The sequence below is a fragment of the Geotrypetes seraphini genome, chromosome 8, assembly GCF_902459505.1.
Source record: "Geotrypetes seraphini chromosome 8, aGeoSer1.1, whole genome shotgun sequence".
In the NCBI taxonomy this organism is placed as follows: domain Eukaryota; kingdom Metazoa; phylum Chordata; class Amphibia; order Gymnophiona; family Dermophiidae; genus Geotrypetes; species Geotrypetes seraphini.
This window is the reverse complement of record NC_047091.1, coordinates 74,626,588-74,647,895: the sequence shown is the minus strand read 5'-3', so window position 1 is coordinate 74,647,895 and position 21,308 is coordinate 74,626,588. Positions and strand designations below refer to the sequence as shown.

General features: G+C 43.0%; 1 protein-coding gene across 3 annotated transcripts in view; it reads right to left on the bottom strand.

Annotated features, from left to right (window-relative positions):
- Positions 1 to 17,100: 17,100 nt before the first annotated feature.
- The window catches only part of MAP3K11 (mitogen-activated protein kinase kinase kinase 11), a 53,031-nt gene continuing 48,823 nt past the window's right edge, over positions 17,101 to 21,308 (bottom strand). For all 3 annotated transcript variants that reach the window (XM_033953725.1, XM_033953727.1, XM_033953726.1), the window contains one exon: positions 17,101 to 18,472. In XM_033953725.1, coding sequence (XP_033809616.1) covers positions 17,907 to 18,472 — 566 coding nt within the window. In that variant the 3' untranslated portion in view covers positions 17,101 to 17,906. The remainder of the gene's footprint in view (positions 18,473 to 21,308) is intronic.

Below are 21,308 nucleotides of genomic sequence, written 5' to 3'. Positions count from 1 at the left end.
TGAGTTGTCCCTTCCTGCTTTTTCTCCCTTATTGGCTGTGAGGTCGTCTTCTCTTGTGTAGGTGTAGTTGTCCTTGGCTTCTTCGTCGGGGCATCCTGCTATCCGTACCATCGACCGGTGGTCGACTGTCGGCTTTCCCCTGCCTTTCAGTTTAAAGCCTTCTCGATTGCCTTCTTCATGTTGCCTGCCAAAACTCTTGCTCCTTCCTTGTTGAGGTGTAGTCCGTCCCTTCTGTAGTACTTGCTTTTTCCCCAGAACGCCGTCCAGTTGCGCACGAAGTCGAAGCCTTCTTCTTCGCACCATCGTCTCATCCAGGCGTTGATTACTTGCAATTCCCCTTGTCTCTTTCCATCCGCTCTTGGTACTGGGAGGATCTCAGAGAAGGCCACCTTCACCTCCCTGATCTTCAGTTGTCTTCCGAGAGAGCGGAGCTGGCCCTTCAGCTCTTCCCTGTCATACTTCCGCCCGCTCACATCATTTGTTCCCACGTGGATAAGTACAGCGGTGTCCTCTCCCCCTGCTCCATCTATGATCCTGGAGATCCTGTTGGTCACATCCTTCACTCTTGCTCCAGGCAGACAGGTGACGACTCTGTCCTCTCTTCCTCCTGCGGTGTAGCTGTCCACATGTCGTATGATGGAGTCGCCTACGATGATCCCCATCTTCTTTATTCGGGAGTTCCTTGGGGGGCGTTGGTCCACGTCCTTGGAGTAGGGCCAGTCTTCTTCCTCCAATGATACTCTTGAAATTTTTTCCTGTTCTTTGGGTGGGGCGATGTCTTCCTGTGCTCTCACTATTCCTCCTGGTGTGCGGTTGTCTCCTACCTCGTCTTCGGTTTCTTCTGTGTTTGCATGGGTGTCTTCTCTCCTCACATCGGTTTCCTGAGTACAGTTTTTCAGCCCTGGGATCTCTACGTGGTGCTGATGAGCTTCCTCTATGAACATTTCTAGTTCCTTGACCTCGTCGTTTGGACTGTACTCCACTAGAATCTTCTCCTGTGCTCGGATTCTGTCTTCGAGTTCCATCACTGTTCCTTCCAGTAGTCTTACCTGATATTTCAAGCTATCCATCTCCATGCATCGATTGCAAATGTATGCCTGGGTCCCCGAAGGGAGGTAGTCATACATATTGCAGCCGATACAGAAGACCGGAAAGCTCACCTTCTGACTTCCTTGGGCTTCCATTTCTTGCTTCCCTTGTGTGTGCTTGTGTCCCTTGCCTGCTGCTTCCTTATGTTGCTTGCCTTGCTGTCTCTTTTGTGTGTGCTGTCTCCGCTCTACTTCACCTTGATTGTATGTGTGGATTTGTTCCTTTGGCGTCTGTCTCTTCCCTACCTTCTGTGTTTGTCGCTTCCTTACCGTTCAGTCCTCCTCGGTGTTCTTGATAGTAGATACTCGTCCCTTGCAAGGCCCTTCGCAAAGGCGCTCTCGCTAAGGCGAGCGCCTTTGCCGCTCGCCTTCGCCGCGCGCCGAACGGCCTCGCGCCGTTGACTCCTCCCCTTTTAAGGGGGAGTCTGTCCGATGACGCTGAGGGGGGGCGGAGCTACCTCTCGCCGCTACCCCTAGGCTTGCTGGTCTCCCGGCTGCTAGTCTCCCTTCCGCAGCCCTTCTCCTCCGCTTCCTGCCGGTGCTGGTGTCTCACTCTCCTCTCCTTCCTCTTCCACGAGGCACGCCTGGCTGGTGAGCGATCTCTTGCCTCGCGCCGTTGACTCCTCCCCTTTTAAGGGGGAGTCTGTCCGATGACGCTGAGGGGGGGCGGAGCTACCTCTCGCCGCTACCCCTAGGCTTGCTGGTCTCCCGGCTGCTAGTCTCCCTTCCGCAGCCCTTCTCCTCCGCTTCCTGCCGGTGCTGGTGTCTCACTCTCCTCTCCTTCCTCTTCCACGAGGCACGCCTGGCTGGTGAGCGATCTCTTGCCTCGCGCCGTTGACTCCTCCCCTTTTAAGGGGGAGTCTGTCCGATGACGCTGAGGGGGGGCGGAGCTACCTCTCGCCGCTACCCCTAGGCTTGCTGGTCTCCCGGCTGCTAGTCTCCCTTCCGCAGCCCTTCTCCTCCGCTTCCTGCCGGTGCTGGTGTCTCACTCTCCTCTCCTTCCTCTTCCACGAGGCACGCCTGGCTGGTGAGCGATACAGAAAGCAGTTCAAATACATAAAAATTGAATAAGAAATAGTGATGTAGAAACAAAAGAAACCATAATTGCTGTTATTTGCATATAGTAGATTAGTAAGAAGAATTCAGAGTATTTGAAACTGCTAAGAAAAGAAATAGAAAGGATAGAAAAGCAGAGAAGATGAATTGAAATAAAAAAGAAAAAAGAGAGATAAAGAAAGAGAGAGAAAGAGAGAGAGGCAGAAGTGTCTACAAGGCAGAATGAACATATGAATCTAAGAATGACCAAGGTGATTTATTTCGCACCAAATTTGTAGATAAACGAGATATCGTGTTCTTTTCATATGCATATGATTCGAATTTGTGGTACATGCTCAAGGAGTTCCACCAAAAGGTGTAGTCTAGTAGTGTGGGTGACTTCCAATTTTTCAAAATGTGCATAAGAGCTGTCACAATCATGGTGTCAATAAGTTTAGGAGGACAGTTTGATAGTGCGAAACAAGGGTGTTGAGAACGAAGGATTATAATGTCTATGGAAATAGCTTCTGAACATTTGGTAATAGATTTTATGGTGTCCCAGATACGAATCCAAAAGGAATGAACCATAGTGCAGTGAAGAAGCATGTGATCAAGAGTTCCAGGCTCTTTCAAACAGTTCCAACAGGTAGGGTCTGAATTGTTGAAACGTGGACACTGTGTTTAACTTGATCTCTTCATGTTCATGCTATAATGGAATGACAGTAGGTCATTTCTCATATTGGCCTGGGGCGGTTCAGTGCTCCCTGTGTTTACTCACTGTTATACTGGTTCTTCCACGTATTGCTGTTTACACTGTCCACATGTGCATGCTTTTCTACTTAGCAATGCCTTGTGTGTGCTATGCTGATTCTTATCTCTTTCATTCTTTTCTTCCCTTTTTGCTTTGTTCTGTAGCCCTGCTATGCTATGATATGCTTCTAATTCTGCTTGCTTCCACTGATATGCAACTGTCCCTGATTCAACCAGGTATACATATGTCTTCTTATGGCTGATCTCCATATTGTATCCTTTAATGTCAATGGGCTTAATCATCCCATAAAAAGAAAAAAGATTGCAAATTATTTATCTACCAAGTATCCAGATGTCATACTTCTTCAAGCGACACACCTTCCCTCTGGACCCGCTCTTAAATTACTTATTCAGGGTTATTACTCTCATATTTTTTCACCTGCGCCTAATAAAAAACAGAATGGAGTTTCTGTCCTCTTTAAAAATGGCATTCCCATCACTATCTTATCACAGAAGGCGGATACAGAGGGCAGGTGGTGTTTGGCTCATGTTGCGTTGCATTCAGTGGAATATGTATTTTTGAATTTATATGCTCCAGTTTCTGATCATCCGGAATTTTTTAGAAATCTTCAATCTGTACTTCTTGAATTCTCTACCAAATCCTTAATCATAGGTGGAGATTTCAATCAAATACAAGATTTGGTTCTAGATAGATCCTCCTCATGCAAACCTTCTCAATCCAAGACTTATACAGAATTACATAATCCCATTAACAACTTTTCCTTCCTTGATCCTTGGAGACTGTTTAACCCCAAGGGCAAAGAATTCACACATTTTTTTCCACCACATAATACCTATACAAGAATCGATTATTTTCTTATTTCCTCGCACCTCACTCAGCTCCTGACTAACACAACTATTCACTCTATCAGTCTCACTGACCATGCTCCGGTCTCTATGTCTCTCCTTATCTCTCCTTCATCAACATTGCATCCCTCATGGAGATTAAATAATCATCTTCTGTTGGATGATGACATAATGGAGAAAATTAGAATATTTACAATAGAATTCTTTGATATTAATACAAAAGATCCCGAGGTGTGTCCGTCCATTGTATGGGAAGCATATAAGGCTACATTACGGGGAGAATTGATTAAGCTGTCTGCCAGGAAAAAGAAACTCACTTTACAGAAAGAAAGAGATCTAGAATCCTCCATTAAACAATTAGAACTTCAACATATGTCTAATCACATACATGATCCTTCCACATATCATCAATTACTGCGACTCAAATATGAATATAATTCCCTGACTTCCTATAAAGCTAGACAAGATCTATTTATACTAGCCTCGGGTCATTATATAGGTGACAATACTGTAGGAAAACCATTAGCTAATTATCTCAAAACTAAATCTAAAAGATTCTCTATTTCATCTATCTATACTCCCTCAGGTCAACTTGTCTCCTCTACAGACTCTATTAAGTCTCACTTCGAACTTTTTTATTCCAATTTATATACCTCTGAACTCCCTACACCAGAACCTAACTATGATTCCTTTTTAAGAGACTTGCAGCACCCCCAATTGACAACATCCGCCAAGAATTCATTAGAGGATCCTATTTCAACTAAGGAAATCATATCTGCGATTTCGTCCATGGCAAAAAATAAAGCCCCCGGACCTGATAGAATCACAAATGAATTTTATAAAAAAATTCAATGCTTTCCTTGCCCCGCACCTCCTACAATATTATAATTTCATTCATGATTCCCCTCATAAACAGTTTAACTTTGCAGAAGCCACTATTGTAGTATTCCCGAAACCGGACAGAGATCCCACTATGGTCAAAAACTACCGTCCCATTTCTCTATTAAATTTAGATTATAAAATTTTGGCTAAGATTCTTTCTACTAGACTGAACAATGTTATTACCAAATTGATTCATCCCAATCAAATTGGATTTATTAAACATCGATACATTGGAGACAATATGAGACTCTTTCATCACATTAATGCTTATGCTAAATCCATTTCGGAACCAGTAGTAGGATTGGCCATTGACGTTGAGAAAGCCTTCGATCGTGTAGAGTGGCCCTTCCTGCTGAGGGTTCTAAGATGGTACAATTTTGGAGATTACTTTATTGACTGGATTAAAACATTATACTGGAGACCTACATCACGCATTTTGATCAATAATACACTTTCAAATAAATTCTCCTTACATCGAGGATCTCGACAGGGATGTCCCCTCTCTCCATTGCTATTTAATCTTGCCTTAGAGCCTCTTCTCTCCGCTATTCGTCAAGCTGATGGTTTTGCGGGTATCCCTGCTGCTCAACGTCAAATTAAATTCGCTGCATATGAGGATGATGTTCTCCTCTTTATTCGAAATCCCACACTCTCTCTCCCAATACTTATCACACTTATCAAAGACTACTCATACCTTTCTGGCTACTTAGTTAATTGGGAGAAATCTGTAATTTTCCCTTTGAATGACTCTATTTTCCAGGCAGACATCTCTCACTTCCCATTTCTTTGGGTGGACGCTCCTGTCAAATACTTGGGTATAATGATCCATAAAGACTCCGCCCATGTTATGGAAATAAACTTATCTAAAATTAAAATGCTTATTCAAAAAACTTTATCCAACTGGTCCCCCTTATTTTTATCCTGGTGGGGTTGCTTAGCCTCAATAAAAATGAATCTGATGCCACGAATAGTATATATTTTAGTCATGTTACCTTCTCTTTGTAAACAATCGTTTTTTTCTTGGATTGACAAAAAACTCTCTAGCTTTCTATGGAATAACAAACAACCTCGCATAGCCTTGGCTAAATTGCGTGCCTCCAAGGTAAATGGAGGTTTAAATCTTCCCGACTTCTATTTTTATTATTTAGCTTCCTTGGCTAAGTACGGGGCTTATTGGCCCCATATTCACTCATCTCTAGATATACCGCCTTGGCTGGAACTGGAAATGCATATTTGTCATCCTTACCCCATTTTCTTCTTTTGTACTATGTCGCTCCCTCTACACTTAAGAAAATTTGGTCTCTTGAATGCAACGCAACGAGCCTTACGACATCTGGATTCCTTGGCAGACTCTTCATTTTATAATAATGCAAAAATGTCTATTTGGAATAATCCAAAATTGAAATGTAATAATAAGATGTTCTTCTGGAGAAGATGGCAAAAAGCTGGTCTTTGGTCTGTGGACCAGCTGGTTCGTGACAACAAACTAATCTCTTTTACTTCTTTTAATGAACAGTTTCCCACCCTAGCGAATTATCACTCCCAATGGTTGACGCTGACCTCAAGTATATCAGCTGTGTTACCCTCCCTATTATCACCTTCATCTATTGCTTCTTTTCTCTCTTGGAGTGAAATAGTCCTTTCTCAAGGCAAAGCGATATCCGTGTTCTATAAAATTATGAGAGACCACAAATATATTTTCTCATCGCAGGACATGTCTCATTGGCAACAATTGTTACCTTCTTCATTCTCTGATATTAATTGGAACATCTATTGGACTAAAACTAACCGCCCACTAATGTCATCCAGAATATCTCAATCTATGTACTTTGTTATGTGGCAAGCCTTATGGACACCTTACTGTATGTGGAAAGCTAAATTGAGGCCGGATCCCTCTTGTTGGCACTATCAGAGCTCGGATGGCTCCTTGAATCATATGTTATTTCAATGTGCTAACATACGTCCCTTTTGGACTAGCATTTAGAAGACTATCAAACATATCACTTCTAGTCACTCTGAAATCTCACTTGATATTATTATGCTTCGTTCTCAACAGCCTTGCTTTGCCAATACGGATTGTCCTCCAAAATTGATTGACGCCATGTTTGTTATCGCCCTTATGCATATTCTCAGAAATTGGAAATCAGCCTCCCATTTAGATTTTACTTTTTGGTGGAATTCCTTGTGTCTGTATAATAAACATGAACAATATGTAACTGAAAAATGTCATATTTCCATTATGCCATCTAACATGTTTATTTCACCCTGGAAATTTCTTCACAGGTTCCATACAGCTGCTTCTGAAGCCATATCATAGCTCCTCTTTTCTTTTTTCCCTGCTCTTTCTTTTTTCATTCTATCTGCTTTCCTTCTCTTTAATCCGTTCTTTATAATAATTTGAGATACTCATTATATTGTGTCTGTTCAGATATATCATATATTGTTATATTTTGATATTGTGGATTTGTTTTCTTATGTTAAGCTAAAATACTTACTCAATAAAAAGTTTGAACTAAAAAAAAAAGAAGAATGTTTTCTTATTCTTTTGTGGTTGTTGCACTGAATTAGTGGGAATCTAATCCCACTTGTTATGATAAGCAAATTGGAGATTGTAGTGTTATTTCTTTTTCAATAAAACAGACTTGACATAAAATGCCTTTTATCAATGTATCATCGCTGAGTATGAAAACATAAAAGTTATAGCTATAATAACAAGAAATTTGTTCCATTAAGCAAAAATAATAGCAAATTTTAAAACAATGGAACTTTATTTAATCAGTGGCTTTGAGGGACCCTAGGATTAGGGTTATCAGACGTCCGGGAAAACCTGGCCATGTCCTCTTTTTGAGGACTGTCCAGGTGCCTGAATGGAATTTCCAAAACCCAATAGTTTGTCCAGGTTTTGGAAAGTTCTGACGAGCTCTGGCCACATCTGGAGGGCCTCTGAGCATATGCAGATGATATCACACACATCCATGCATGCTCGAGGCCCTTCAGACGTGGTCCAGAGATCGGGAAAGAAGAGATGAGGCTATCTGGGGTGGAACTGGGCAGGGCTGGAGAAAATCTCTTCCAAAACCCTGGGAGCCCAAAAGACGTAAAGTGGAGTTACCTAAAGGGGACTCAGCACTGCCTAGTAAAATCTTTTTCTCCTGAATTTGTGAATTTGATGTGGCGAGCTTATTTTGGATAGCTGAGATCCTCACGCGAGGTCTGGCAGCAAGCCAGGGGCTATGCAAGGGGGCATGGGCTCCCAGGACGCATCCGTCCCAATTACAGAGGCTGGCCAGAATCCTGCGGACCTTTCTGAAGGTCCTTCGGACTATGAAGCTGAGGGATCAGACTGGATGCCCTTGCTCTCACAGAGCGAGTCTTCCCTGCTGAGAGATAAGGATCACAAATTGGGGCAAGCACGCAAGACCAAGGGGAATACCCCACCAATCACAAGCTATTCCACTTGTGGGGCTGTTAGCAGTGGCGTAGCAATGGTGCATGGCACCTAGGGTGGTGGCATTCCCTTCATTCCTTCCCGACTCCCCCTGCTGCGCGTGCGCCCCCTTCTCTTCCCCATTCCTCTTTAGTTTTCCTGGTGCGAGCAGCATCATGAACTTGCTGCCTGCGTCATGTTTGCTCTTTCTCTGCCAATACCGATGCGGGCAAGTTCGTGATGCTGCTTGCGCCGGGGAAAATTAAAGAGGTAGGAGGTGTGGCAATTCTAGTGACATTCCCGATTTGCCACAGGGGAATTATCAGGGCAAGCCAGGATTAAAAGGGGTTTAAAGCCCATCAGGCTAGTTTCCCCGATGATCAGGCAAGCAGGGCTGTCTATACTAGGTCCCGTTCCCGTAGCCTGGATCGTTGGCAAGCAAGCACACAGGGAAAGCACACAGAAACACCATTTTGCCCCTGCTCAGAAAAACCAGCAGTTTTTTCCTGACTGCAATATTCAGTCTCACCAAAGGGGGAGGCAGAGAGCGTTTTGGAACATGCCTATCCAATACAGGTGTAGACAGGACTCTTCCCTATTTAAACCTGACCCCGAGTCAACATGGGGAGGGGAAGCAGCATCAGCGGTCACTGTCCAGGAGAAGCCCTGATGTGGACATGGTAGATGTGTCTGAAGCTGGAGAATTGCCTGACCACACACCAGGAGTTTATGGAGGTGGGTGACACAGCTTCCTGGAGGTCCATGGAAATTTCAACAGAATCGGTCATTGGAGAAAGTGACTGAAACCTGTGAAGTAGGGCTGGGAGAAGCCATGGAACTGGCTTAAATGTCTGTGTTTAGGATTGAAGAGTTGTGTTATGGGGTGCACTATGGCTCTCTCATGCTCTCTCTCTAAAATAGCCAAGCTGTATAGAAGCCTCATTGGAAGCTGTGCACAAGTGAGCTAAATGCTGTTACACTCTTAGGAAACTGAGTGTTTGGGGACATTTCTGGGTTTATTTTTGAACCTTGGACACTTCTTTGGTAGCTGTGCCAGGAGGTACTCTTTTGCCCTGGTGGAGGACTTAAGCAGCTGGATGTGGTGGCTTCAGAAGAACTGCCATAAATAGGACTGTAATAATGTGTTTTGCTTTTTTTTCTTTCTGCTTTAAAGAAAAGCTACCAATTAAGGCCTTTTTCTCAAACTACAAAGGTTATAATACTTACCTGGTTTGATAAGAACATTGACTAAAGTCTTATTCAATAAGTGGAAACAATGCACTGAGGTAACTTGATTTTTGCTTTGTTTTATTTGTGGAGAAAAACCTGACAGCACTATAAGCTGGCAACTGGGTATGAACTGCCTGAACCTTGGTGGCCATCTTGGAATCTCGCAGAACTGAACAGTCTCTACTTTGAAGAGTGAAGCATTTCCACCTTGTATTACTGCTGTTGTTGTTTATGGGGGGGTTTTCTCAGAATGTTTTATTTTGTGCAATTGCTTTAAATGTAAAGACTTGAATAATAAACTTTTGGTTTTCATTTTTGAAACACAACTCTGGTGTTTGTACTTTTGTGCTTCTAGTGTGTATGGGTTGTCTGAAAGAAGGAGTGCTCTGTTTCAGACTAGCACCCCCTTGTAGGACTTCAGCCTTCTTGCTGAAGCATGCCTTAGTTCTTTTACTGCCACCTGGTGGAAGGCTGCTGTAAGGTTAGTGCAGATCCTGGCGGGTGACAAAGGGAAGTGGCACACACTTGTGGTAAGGGAGGTTGGGAAGGAGTGGGGGAGAGGGCAGAGAGGAGGACAGGTGCTGGCACTCCCATCAATATTTAGTAGTAACATTAATGGGCTGTCATAGCTGTGAGCTATGAAGAGTTTGGCATTGAATTGAGCGTTATATGTTCTCCTAAAATTAAAGAGTGTGACAGGTGAGAAATAGTATCTGAAACTGTTCAGCAAATTCCAGAGACCATTTAAAACTGAAGTTAATCAGCTCTTAAGCGTTCTCAGTAAAATGTAGCAATGAAGAATGAAAAGAGACCTTCTTTAAGTTCGTAAAGAATGATGCCAGGAAAGGGAAGAAATCTCAGCACTAGCTGCATAAACATTCAGCTTTTTTGGGTAATCTTCAGAGATGCAGTTATTATTATGAACTAACATTAAGGAAATGCTCCTCAGAGGAGCAGGGAGTAGCCTAATTGTTAGAACAATGGGTTGAAACAGTGGGAAGCCAGGGCTCAAATCCCACCAATGCTTCTTGTGACAGGGCACTCCACTTAACCCTCCATTATCTCAGGTAAGCCCCTCTAAGAATGGGAAAATACTCGGGCCCCAATGTTCTAAAGTTGCCATTAAAATCCTATGGGTCATTGTAGTGCAGGCAAATTTTCTGATATCAAAAAGACGAGTGATGCTGCAAAAACTTTGCATACACATGAGCTTCCTGGAGGTCCGCGGAAATTTCGACAGATCGGTCATTGGAGAAGGTGACTGAAACATGTGCAGAATAGTTCACAAAAAGGTATAAATGTGCGCATGTGCCAGGAAATGTTACATCGTAGGCATGCATTCGCATCACTCATAAGCAGGTCTTATTGAATCGCATCATGGGTGTACGTCATAAGCACATATTACATACATCAATAGCTGTAAGGTGCTCATGTCGCAAAAGCAATTTAAAAAAGCTCAGTGCTTTAACAGCATTTTTCCCTTTTCGCTGGTGTTGCATTAGTCGCAAAAGCAATTTGAAATGACATTTTCACTTTTTTGCTCCTGTAGTAGTAGTAGTAGTAGTAGTACATAAGAACATAAGAAATGCCTCCGCTGGGTCAGACCTGAGGTCCATCGTGCCCAGCAGTCCGCTCACGTGGCGGCCCAACATGTCCAGGCCCTGTGCAGTAATTCTCTAGTAGTAGTAGTAATAGTTGCAGTTGCAAAAGCATTAAAGTTCAGCGTCATTTTCATTACTTTTTGGTGACTTTTTTTTCATTTATGAGTTTTCATCCATTTTGGGTTTTGTACAAAGCCATAAAGCAAGTAACTGCCAATAAACATCATATATGTCATAAATGCACATCCGTCGATTGTCAGGTGTTGTGTACTCAAGCAGATTGTATCACACCTTATCTTGACTTATATCTCTCAACAAGGTTGAAGACAGATGAAATCACCTTCTACTTAGAGCTCAGCTTTACCGCACGCACCTTTTTAGCCTGCGCTAGTCGAAAAACTACCACATGCTCAAGAGGAGGAGGTAGCAGCTAGCGCGGCCGGCAGATTAGCGCACGCTATTATACGCGTTAAACCGCTAACGTGGCTTCGTAAAAGGAACCCTTAGTTGTATGGGCCTTCAGTCTGCAGGCAGCACTAAATGCTACCGGTTGTTAACCTCTTCGTCGGTCCAACTTTTATTGTATATTCATATTTTCTTTTTAATTTAATTTTCTATTTAATTTAGTATAATTCTTTATCCATATCCTTTGTCATTATTTTTCCTATTATTCAATATAAAAACGGAAGGACGCCACTTAACTTTATAGTGAACTATCCTTCGTTGTTCATTCACCTCTCCCGACATGCATGATTCGGATGAAACTTTTCTTCAGGGTCAAGGGGAAAACTACAACAAAATACACACTGCTCATGTATCAACTCTTTAACTTTTCATATGTATAGCAAGAATTCACTAACAAAATATTTGCCTCTATTATAGTACAAAATAAGTTACTTTCCATTTGAGGGAGCCTATGCCGAACTTACATGGCCACAGTTTAAAATTAGTGCCATTAAATACAGCTGACCAGACGCACACAACGGCACATCTGACAGGTTTTGAAGCTAAACACTTGGCATCTTTTTAGCACATTTTGACCCAATTATTATCTTAGCTTATTGCAGCTCCTCAGGCTAGCTTCGTTAAAATTTGTGGGGCATTGGGACATATGTTCTGGCATTGTCCATTGATCTTTTCTTTTTTTTGGACAATTATATGTACTTACCTTTCTGGTATTTTAGGATGGCGACTCCATCCATATCCAGACTTATATTTGTGTTAGCCTTAAAGTATTTGTGCTAGTCTCCTCCCCCAACTTTTGTCTGGAGGCAGGCTCTATTGCAAGCAGAGATGTGGTTATAGCACTGAAAGCCCTCTCTGCCTTTTCTTTTTTTATCTTTATTCATTTTCAAATCTTACAACAAGTGTATAATAATCAATCAGAAAAATTTTTAACAAATCACTTGACATTCTTACTTATAATCCTTAAAATATATAAATATAAAAGAATCCCTTCCCATCCACCCATTTATTAATAATAAAACAATTAACAATTATTATCTTTCCCAATCCCACCCCCCCTATCCAATACCAAGGTGTTTAAGATGTCTGATCATTAGAATAAGTAATCAATGGCCCCCAAATCTTTTTAAACTTATGATAATTTCCTTGTTGCATGGCAAGCACCCTCTCCATTTTGTAAATATGACATACTGAATTCCACCAAAAGGTATAATTAAGCCCTCTGCCTTTTCAATTCAAACATGTGCCTGGACTTGTCTGTGACCTCACTGTTTGAGCTAAGTGTAACATTGCATTCTCTCTTATTTGTAGCTGGCTAATCTTTTACTTCTGGTTTTGGATTTTGGATTATTCTGTTGCTGTGAATTTCTGTGCTTTCTCAAAAAAAAAAAAAAAAATCAAACTTTTTCTTAATCTGAACTTGTACACACAGCTTAGGTCTAACTTTACAAAACTGTTAAAATCTGTTTACTGCCAGCCTTGGTGGAAACTAGATATTATCAGTGGCCCTTCTAATAACTATTTCTTTCTTTAAAATATTGGTGCTAGTCTTCTCCCCCCAACTTTTGTCTGGAGGCAGGCTCTATTGCAGTTATAGAAAGGTGTTTTAATAGAAAATAACATTGCAGATATGTTTCGTAGCTAACACAGCTCACAGATCTCTGGCTGCTTAGGTACTCCCAACCACCCCTCACCTCTCCCATCCTTCTGCTTACACTACTTATGAGGTGCTACCCAAAAGTTTGGGGAATGTGAACAGTGCCCACAGTATGCCTTTTCGCTGCTAGAGGCTTTGTGTATCAGTGTGCCAACAGGCATGCAGCTGAGTGGTCGCGTTGTTTTGTTCTGTGCGATTTTGTAAGGTTGTGTTTTAGTGACTCGGCGGATTTCGATATGATGGATTTTACTGAGCAAAGAATCTGCATCAAATTTTGTTTCAAACTTTAAAACAAACTGCTGCAGAAACCCATTGTATGCTCCAGGAAGCCTTTGGAGATAATGCCAAGAGCCAAAGCAAAACCTTTCTTTGGTACATATGCTTCAAGGATGGATGAACATCTGTCCATGATGATGACCATGCCACACACCGGAAACCATAGTAAAAGTTCATATTATCCTTGCAGATCATAGACAAACTATCCATGGTGTTTTGTGAGATAGTGGGACAGTTCAACAAATTTTGTCTGACAAATTGAACAAGACACATTTCTGCCCAGACAAGTGGAAAAACAAAAATTGGTTGCTCCATCATGACAACGCACCCACTCACACATCACTCGTTGTTCAACAATTCCTGACTTCCAGAAATGTTACAGTGATTACGAACCCTCCCTAGTCACTTGACTTTGCCCCTTGTGATTTTTTCCTATTCCCCAAAATGATAAAAAAAAGAGATTTAAACATTAAAAATAATTTGTGGAATGGATAAGAACATTAGGCAAATTTTGGCTACCTTAGAAGCAGTTCATTCTCGAGGGGGGGTGTCCCTATTAATCAGTTTTGACACTGAAAATGTGTTTGATCATGTAAACTGGCAATTTATGCAGTGGGTTCTTGTTAAATATGGTATAATTGGGGAATTTGGACATGCAGTTCAGCCTCATATAGCAACCTAATTGCTTTTCTAAATATACAGGAAGTGACATCAGAAGCTTTTTGTATTCCTCTGTGCACCTGACAAGGATGTCCGTAATTACCATTATTAATTGTCCTTACCCTGGACCCATTGTAAGGAATACATTGGGAAAACCAGATATTTCAGTAGTGGGGGTGGGGAACGGTGAATTCAAAATTTCAGCTTATGCAGATGATTTATTAGGGCATATCACTAACCCCTCCAATCACTATCCCCCCCTTACTCTTCTCTTCTATATATAAGTTCATGTAAACCTTTTTTTTCTCCTTCTCTTCCTATATTTTAAGTTCTTGTAAACCGTGCCGAGCTCCAACATCAGTGGAGATGATGCGGTATATAAACTTAAGGTTTAGTTTAGTTTAGTTTTGGATTGCTTCAAGGAATATGGGGATTTTTCAGGTTTTAAATCTGAGTAGTAAGTTAAAGCATTAGCTTTGTTGCTCAAAACTAGAAATTTGTGGGGGTTTGGACTTTCTCTTACAATGGGTGTCAGATGCATTTACATATTTAGGTATTCAACTGCCTAATTCTAGGAATTTATATCATTACAATATCACTTATTTACTTCAGCAAACACAACAATGTTCAGTGGTGTGGCCTTCACTACCTCTTTCATTGTTTGGTAGATCTTTTTCATATGACCCTATTTCCCAAGTGGTTATATGTTCTTTTCACTATGTTCCTATTTGGGTCCTATGTAAAGATCTTCATATATTATATAAGATACTAGCTAAATTTTGTTAGAAAGGTAAAAAAAACAAAATTAAAAATGGAATATCTTATTGGAAATTGGGAAAGAGGAGGGCTTGCACTTCCTGATATTTGGCGTTATAACTTAACATGCTTGTTATAACACACTAGACTAGGTGCTGGAGACAGATTACACACTGTGGGCAATGGTAAAAGAGCTTTTTGCTCCTCCACATCCACGTAACTACTGGCTCATTTAGCTTGCATTCCACACCACTTTAAACAACACTCTTTGGAGACCATTACGGGAAACGTAGCAGTGGATTAAGACATCTTGGTTTCAATAGGCATATCTCACAGATTTTTTTTTTTTTACCAATTATTGGGAACTCAGAATTTCCTCCAGGGTTGGAAGGTGAGGCATTTAAATGCTGGACAATAAATGGGTATGTTTATGTTCCTTTTCTTTTACAAGATGATGGTACTATACAACCTTTTGCAGATCTGATCCAGACTTCTGGGGTATGTGATCGAGGTTGTCTTGCTTATGTGCAATTATCCCCTTGTATACAATTATATTATAGTCAGCTTAGAAGGGGTGTTAATGATAAGCTCTGTGAATTTTTCTATGCTGCAGCAGATGATTATATGTCTGCTTCCTCTCTCCATAGATCACTTTGCAAAATACGTAATGTCTAATAAAACATTCACTGAATTAATTCAAAAGAGGAATGCAGAATGGGGGCTGGAGCAATAAAACAAATCCCCGTAATGATGTATAGCGCAACATCCCTGGCAGGAACGATGCCCACTCCCTCCTGCTGGCACCCTGCCCCAAACCCCCACCACCTAAAGTCGACCCGGACCCCACTTCCATAGGAGGGGTTTTAGGCGCCTGGGCCAACTAGAGTCTTAGGCCTCCTTCCCAGTGCATCCCACTTCTATGGAAAGGACCTTATGGAACTGGCCAATCGGAGTCTTAGGCCACTCCCAGTGCATCCCAGAATGCACTGGGAAGGAGACTCCTGCTAGACCAGGTGCCTAAAGCCCCTCCTATGGGAAGGGCCTTAGGTGCCTGGGCAAGTCAGGGCCTTAGGCCCTTCCCCGGTGTATCCCAGGATGCACCAGGAAGCGGAAGGCCTGCCATTCTGGAGGCCAATCTTCCAGCCAGAGGGAGTAGGCATCTCTCCAGCTAGCCTTCCTGTTAAAAGTACAGGGGAGGAGAGCTGGAAGGAGGGAGCAGGCATCTCTCGTGCCATGAACAGTGGGTTGGGGGTTTTGGGCATGGCGGCAGGAGGGAGTGGGCATCCCTCCTGCTGGCTGACTTGTGGTGGAGCTCGGGGGATCCCTGCTGCAGCTGCTCAACCGATCGTAGCAGGGAGATTTCCTTCCCATGATCATTTTAGCAGCCAGGTCTAATTGAACTGTAGGCTAACATTTCAATGGCCTACATTTCAGATACCAAGGGCCACTTAAGCTTGCCTAAAGCCACTTCTGGGCAAAACCATGCCCACATCCAGCCTTGGGGGAGCTTAAGTGTCCCTAGGCATCTCTCTCAACCTATAGTGTAGGCTGCCTGCCTTGGGTTGTATTTTTTTAGAAAACATGCGTCCCAATTGGCTGTTACAGTGGTAGTTACAGTTATTATATTTGATATACCACAGTTTAAACAAAAAAAGTCAAATCAAAGTGGTGTACAATAAAAACAGTGGGCTATATTTAAAATCAATAAAATAAAAACATAATTAACCAAACTAGGACAATAAAGAGCAAGAAAGGTTTATAACAGGGCTGCCCAAGTCCAGACCTCAAGCTCTACTGGCAGGCCAGGTTTTCAGGATATCCACAATGAATATGCATGAGAAAGATTTTCCTGCACTGCCTTCTTGGTATGCAAATCTCTCTTATGCATGTTCATTGTGGATATCCTGAAAACCTGGTCTGTCAGTAGATCTTGAGGACTGGGCTTGGGCAGCCCTGGTTTACAATATTTCAAGGATGCCTACCGCTGCCTACAATCGGGACGCTGTTTATATAATATGGCCCTTTAGGTCCTTATTCTTATGCTATGTGTTGGTGTGATTGATTGGCCATTTCTTTTACAAAAATGGCATTCCTGTCTTGTTTTTATAATTTGATTATACAAACTGCGTCAACATGCTGCTAGCTAGCTAATGTTGTATCTCAAATGTTCATATTAAATATAAACATAATTACTTTTTGAATATTTCTATAATTGCTCTTTTATGTTGAAAGTGTAGAGTATGTTGGGTAGATCCATGAACTAAGCTCCAACTTAAAATATAACTCAAAATGCATTTGAGAAAGTAGAATGTGAAAATGAACATGGGTGTGCCGACTGCTCCTGGCCACTGAAGGTATGCAAGAGCTGTAGAAGTATACTGAAAACCAAAAGAGCACGCTGAGAACTTGCTGAAAACATCTATATTTATTAGCTCTGTCTTTTCTCTTTTTGGGTTTCAGTCCACAGGTTGGGCCACGGATAGGCAAAAATTGACCTTGTTCACAGAAATCTAGCAGGACCAGCCTAGTACAGTACAAATCATGTTCAACAAGCTCCTGATCACATTTCATTCTGGATTTTGGTTTTCTTCATTTGTGTGCAAGATAAACGGCTCTGATGCCTTGAGAAAAAAAAAGAGACAGAGGAAGCAGAGGGTAAACAAATTATGTGCCTCCACCCTTCTCCATTATAATTCAAAAATGTCGGACCAGAAGGGCGGAAAGATTAGGAACAGGATGTGGATGGAGAAGAGTGTTAGAAGGAAGGAAGACAGGTGGGAAGTTTAGAAGGAAGACAAGAAATTGGAATCCTAGCCATGTTGGTGGTCTTTATTGATATGGACATCTCGTTGGTGGGAACATGACTGTCTTCCTTCCCACATCACAGCTATTGGGTGATAATGGCTGTGGGTTACTGTTGAAGGGGGCTGGATATGTACTGGCATGATAAGAGGTAGTGGGTATAACACATAAGGCATCTATAGTAAGGCCTGAGGCCTTCCATCTGTCTTCTTATAGATAGCTGCTTGGGTCCTCCAGGTTCTGTGCTCAGTAGTAAATGCCCCAACATATCTATCCAGCTGGGTATCCCCAAACTCTTTTCACACTTGCAGCCCCTTGCTGCATTGATCCAAGGAAAATGGGGCCTTCCCCTACAGGGGCTTCAAGGAGGGGAACTCAACACAAGGATGGGCCTCTGATAATTTTTAACTTCAAGGACCCCCACTGTTCCCTCTCCATGGATTTGAGGACTCCAGTTCATCTTTCAGTAGGGATCCAGCAGTGGTTGGAAAAGACCGAGGAGGTACTCTGGGAGAGACAGAAGGGCTACGCTGTCCTGGCTGGGGGGTTGAAGCAGGTGAGAGATGAGCTTTGGTAAACTCAATCCTGGTGGGGATGCTGAAGGGGTCCAAATCACTGGTGGTAAAAGGTGGGTGCTGGGGCTGGTTCTCTCTCACATGAGGACCAGGAGCCCAAGCAGGGTCTAAGGGGAAGCAGGGACTGGAAGTCCTTGAGGAGAAGGGGTCCGAGTTCAAGAAAGGGTTTTTAGAAAACTTGTTTTTTTCTTTGGGTAGCTGTGGTCCCAGCTCAGGCACTGAAGGGACTCTGGAACCTGCTGAAACAAAACTCCAAGGGTCTATGCGACTGCGCACGGGGGATGGACGTGGTCTGGGAATGATCTTGATGCTGGAATGTGAGAACTTTGGGCTGGCTTCGCCTGGGCGGGGGGATTCCAATCCATTTCGGTTCAGGAATGAAGGAGGTGGAGCAGCAACACCTGATGAAAAGACAAGATAAAATTAATTTAGTCCTAACCACTGACCCCACAAACTATATAGAATTTCTAAAACTCCCAAAGAGAAAGCAAAGACTGTAGCTACTGCTTACAAAAGGGAATCTGGAAGCGGGGACACTGGATCATTTACTTTATTATTGTCCCTGTATTAGAATTTTTTGGAATTCAATTTGGACTCAAGTAAATTGTCTATTAGAAAACCATGTTGCATTATCCTATGATACTATTCTGTTTGGTATGTCTATGAGGAAAAAAAGTCAATTATCAGCACATAACAAACTTTTATTAATCATGACAGGGGTTGCCATTCAGCATATTACCAATAACTATGGAAAAATTATACTAATCTTAATTATACATTCTGGTGGAATTCGCTATGCCATATTTTTAAGATGGAAAGAGCAATTGCTTTGGAGAAAGCGAATTATAATCCTATATAATAAAACGCTAGCCGCGCATGCGCTCTCAGACCTGCGTGATCTGTAATCCCTGATCCGTGATCTGTAGGTCCGTGGCCAGAGTGCATATGCGGCGGAAGATCGGGAAAGCACAGCACAGCCGGTGACTCCCCCCCTCCCTCACTGCCCCCTCCCGCCCTCACTCACTGCCAAAACCACCACCTCCACCTTCTCGCCGACTCACCCGCTTTTCAATGAAGAGAAAAGCCCTAGCTTTGCTGTCTTCTGTCCACTGCGGCCCGCCCTCTCTGACTACTTCCTGTTTCCGCTAGGGTTGGCCGCAGTGGATAGAAGACGCCGCCGATCTCCGTTCCTCTGGGGGGGGAGGGGGGTCTGGGAGGAGAGGGATCGCCCCCACCGAGGAGCCCAGCAACTTTCCGCTGCCCGGGACCCGGAGTCATTTGCCGCCCCCCTCTTCCCTTACCGCGGCCCCGACTGGCGATTTAAGCAGCATGTGCACCAGTCTTCACATGCTGCTTCGGGCCCTTCTACTGCCCTGATTTGCTCCGGATGTGCCAGAGTAAATCAGGGCAGTAGAAGGACCCGAAGCAGCGTGTGAAGACTGCTGCACAGGCTGCTTGAATCGCCATGTGTAGTCGGGCCCGCGGGAAGGGAAGGGGGGGTGGCAAAGGACTCGGGCCCGCATTTGTAGTCGCGACTGTGGGAAGGGAAAGGGGGTAGAGGAAACGCTAATGCTGTTGCACAGGGAACTGGTGTGGGGGGAGGGAAATGGAGGGGGAGGGAATGCTGCTTTGGAAAGACAGACAGAGGGAGGAAGGGAGAGAAAGACAAGAAGAAAGACACAGGGGCAGGTGCACAGGGAACTGGTGTGGGGGGAGGGAAATGGAGGGGGAGGGAATGCTGCTTCGGACAGACAGACAGACAGAGGGAGGAAGGGAGACAGAAAGAAAAGAAGAAAGACACAGGGGCAGGGAGATATACAGAAAGACAAACAGACAAAGGGGGCCAGGGACAGAGACAGACAGAAAGACAGCGGGAGTCGCGTCAGGAGGGGTGCGGGATGCCGCAGAGGGAACTTTCCAATGGGTGCAACTGGGCGGCTGTCGGGAGCCTCTGATCAGGGGCAGAGCAAAGTAAGTGTATCATAGGGATAAGAAGGAGGAGGGGGGAGAAAAAGGAAGGGACGCCTACTGCTGGACAGGGGGAGAAGGAAAGAGGTGCTGATGGACAGGGGGGGTGAAGAAAAAAGAACGGAGGCCTAATGTTGGACAGGGGGAGAAGGAAGGTGCTGCTGCACAGGGGGAAGTAAAACAAAGGGAGAAGGGCTGCTGCTGCATAAGGAGAGCTGTGAAGGGGTGGTGGTGGACACAGGGGAGGTAAAAGGAAGGGAGAATGGACAGGGGGAGCAGGCAAGGGGTGGTGATGGACAGCCAAGGAAAAAGAAAGACAGAAAGAAAGAAAGCGGCTAAGGAGAGAGAGAAATAAATAAATAAAGAGAGACACACACACATATATTCTAGCACTCGTTAATATAACGGGCTATAAGACTAGTAATTTTATAAAGATCTGGGGGCCATTGGAAAGATATTGTAATGAGTAAACATCACTTTCCTTAGATAGATATAAGTACACATAGGGGGGTGGGAGGTTGTTCTGGAAATTTTAATAAGTTATGTGTTTATAATGTATTTATGATATGACTGATTACAATAATTGAGCGGGTTGGGATATAATTTTTATGTTTTTATGAATATATGTGAAAGAATTTCAAGTATTATATTGTAGATATTAATGACATATTCCTGTACATTTGTTGTAAGATGTTAAAATGAATAAAGAATATTTAAAAAACCAACAAAATACAAACATCATTATCATATAACATACAAATAAACAAAACAAACTTATCTAAAATGTGCAGAATTAGTATCTCAGCCTACTCAATTAAAAGCCTCCATAAACAAAGTTCTTTTCAAAACCTTCTTAAATTTCTGGATATCAGAAAGTCCTGTCAATGGTCCTATCAAATTATTTCAGAATTGTACACCTGCAACCGAAATTACAGATGCTCTCGTGTTTGCATAATATACATGTGATAACTCATCTGTGACTCAGTATCTCTAAGAGAGGCCGGCAAGTAAAACAGCACTGGCTTGCTCAGAAGCTAATAACACCAAATATCTGGCAATTCATCTCCTAGTTGAGGGTAGTCACCTGACCTACAGTGGTTACTTGAAGTAGGCTGAGCCAGTCTTGCTTCTGTGCCCAGTGTGTCTACAGCATTGTAGTTTCTAAAAGGCAGAAACTACAAGTCCTAGCATGCAGAGGGGCACAATCAGACCAACTTCCTTATTTGTCTACAAACTCCATAGCTAGCTCTCTCAATACAAAACTCTTTC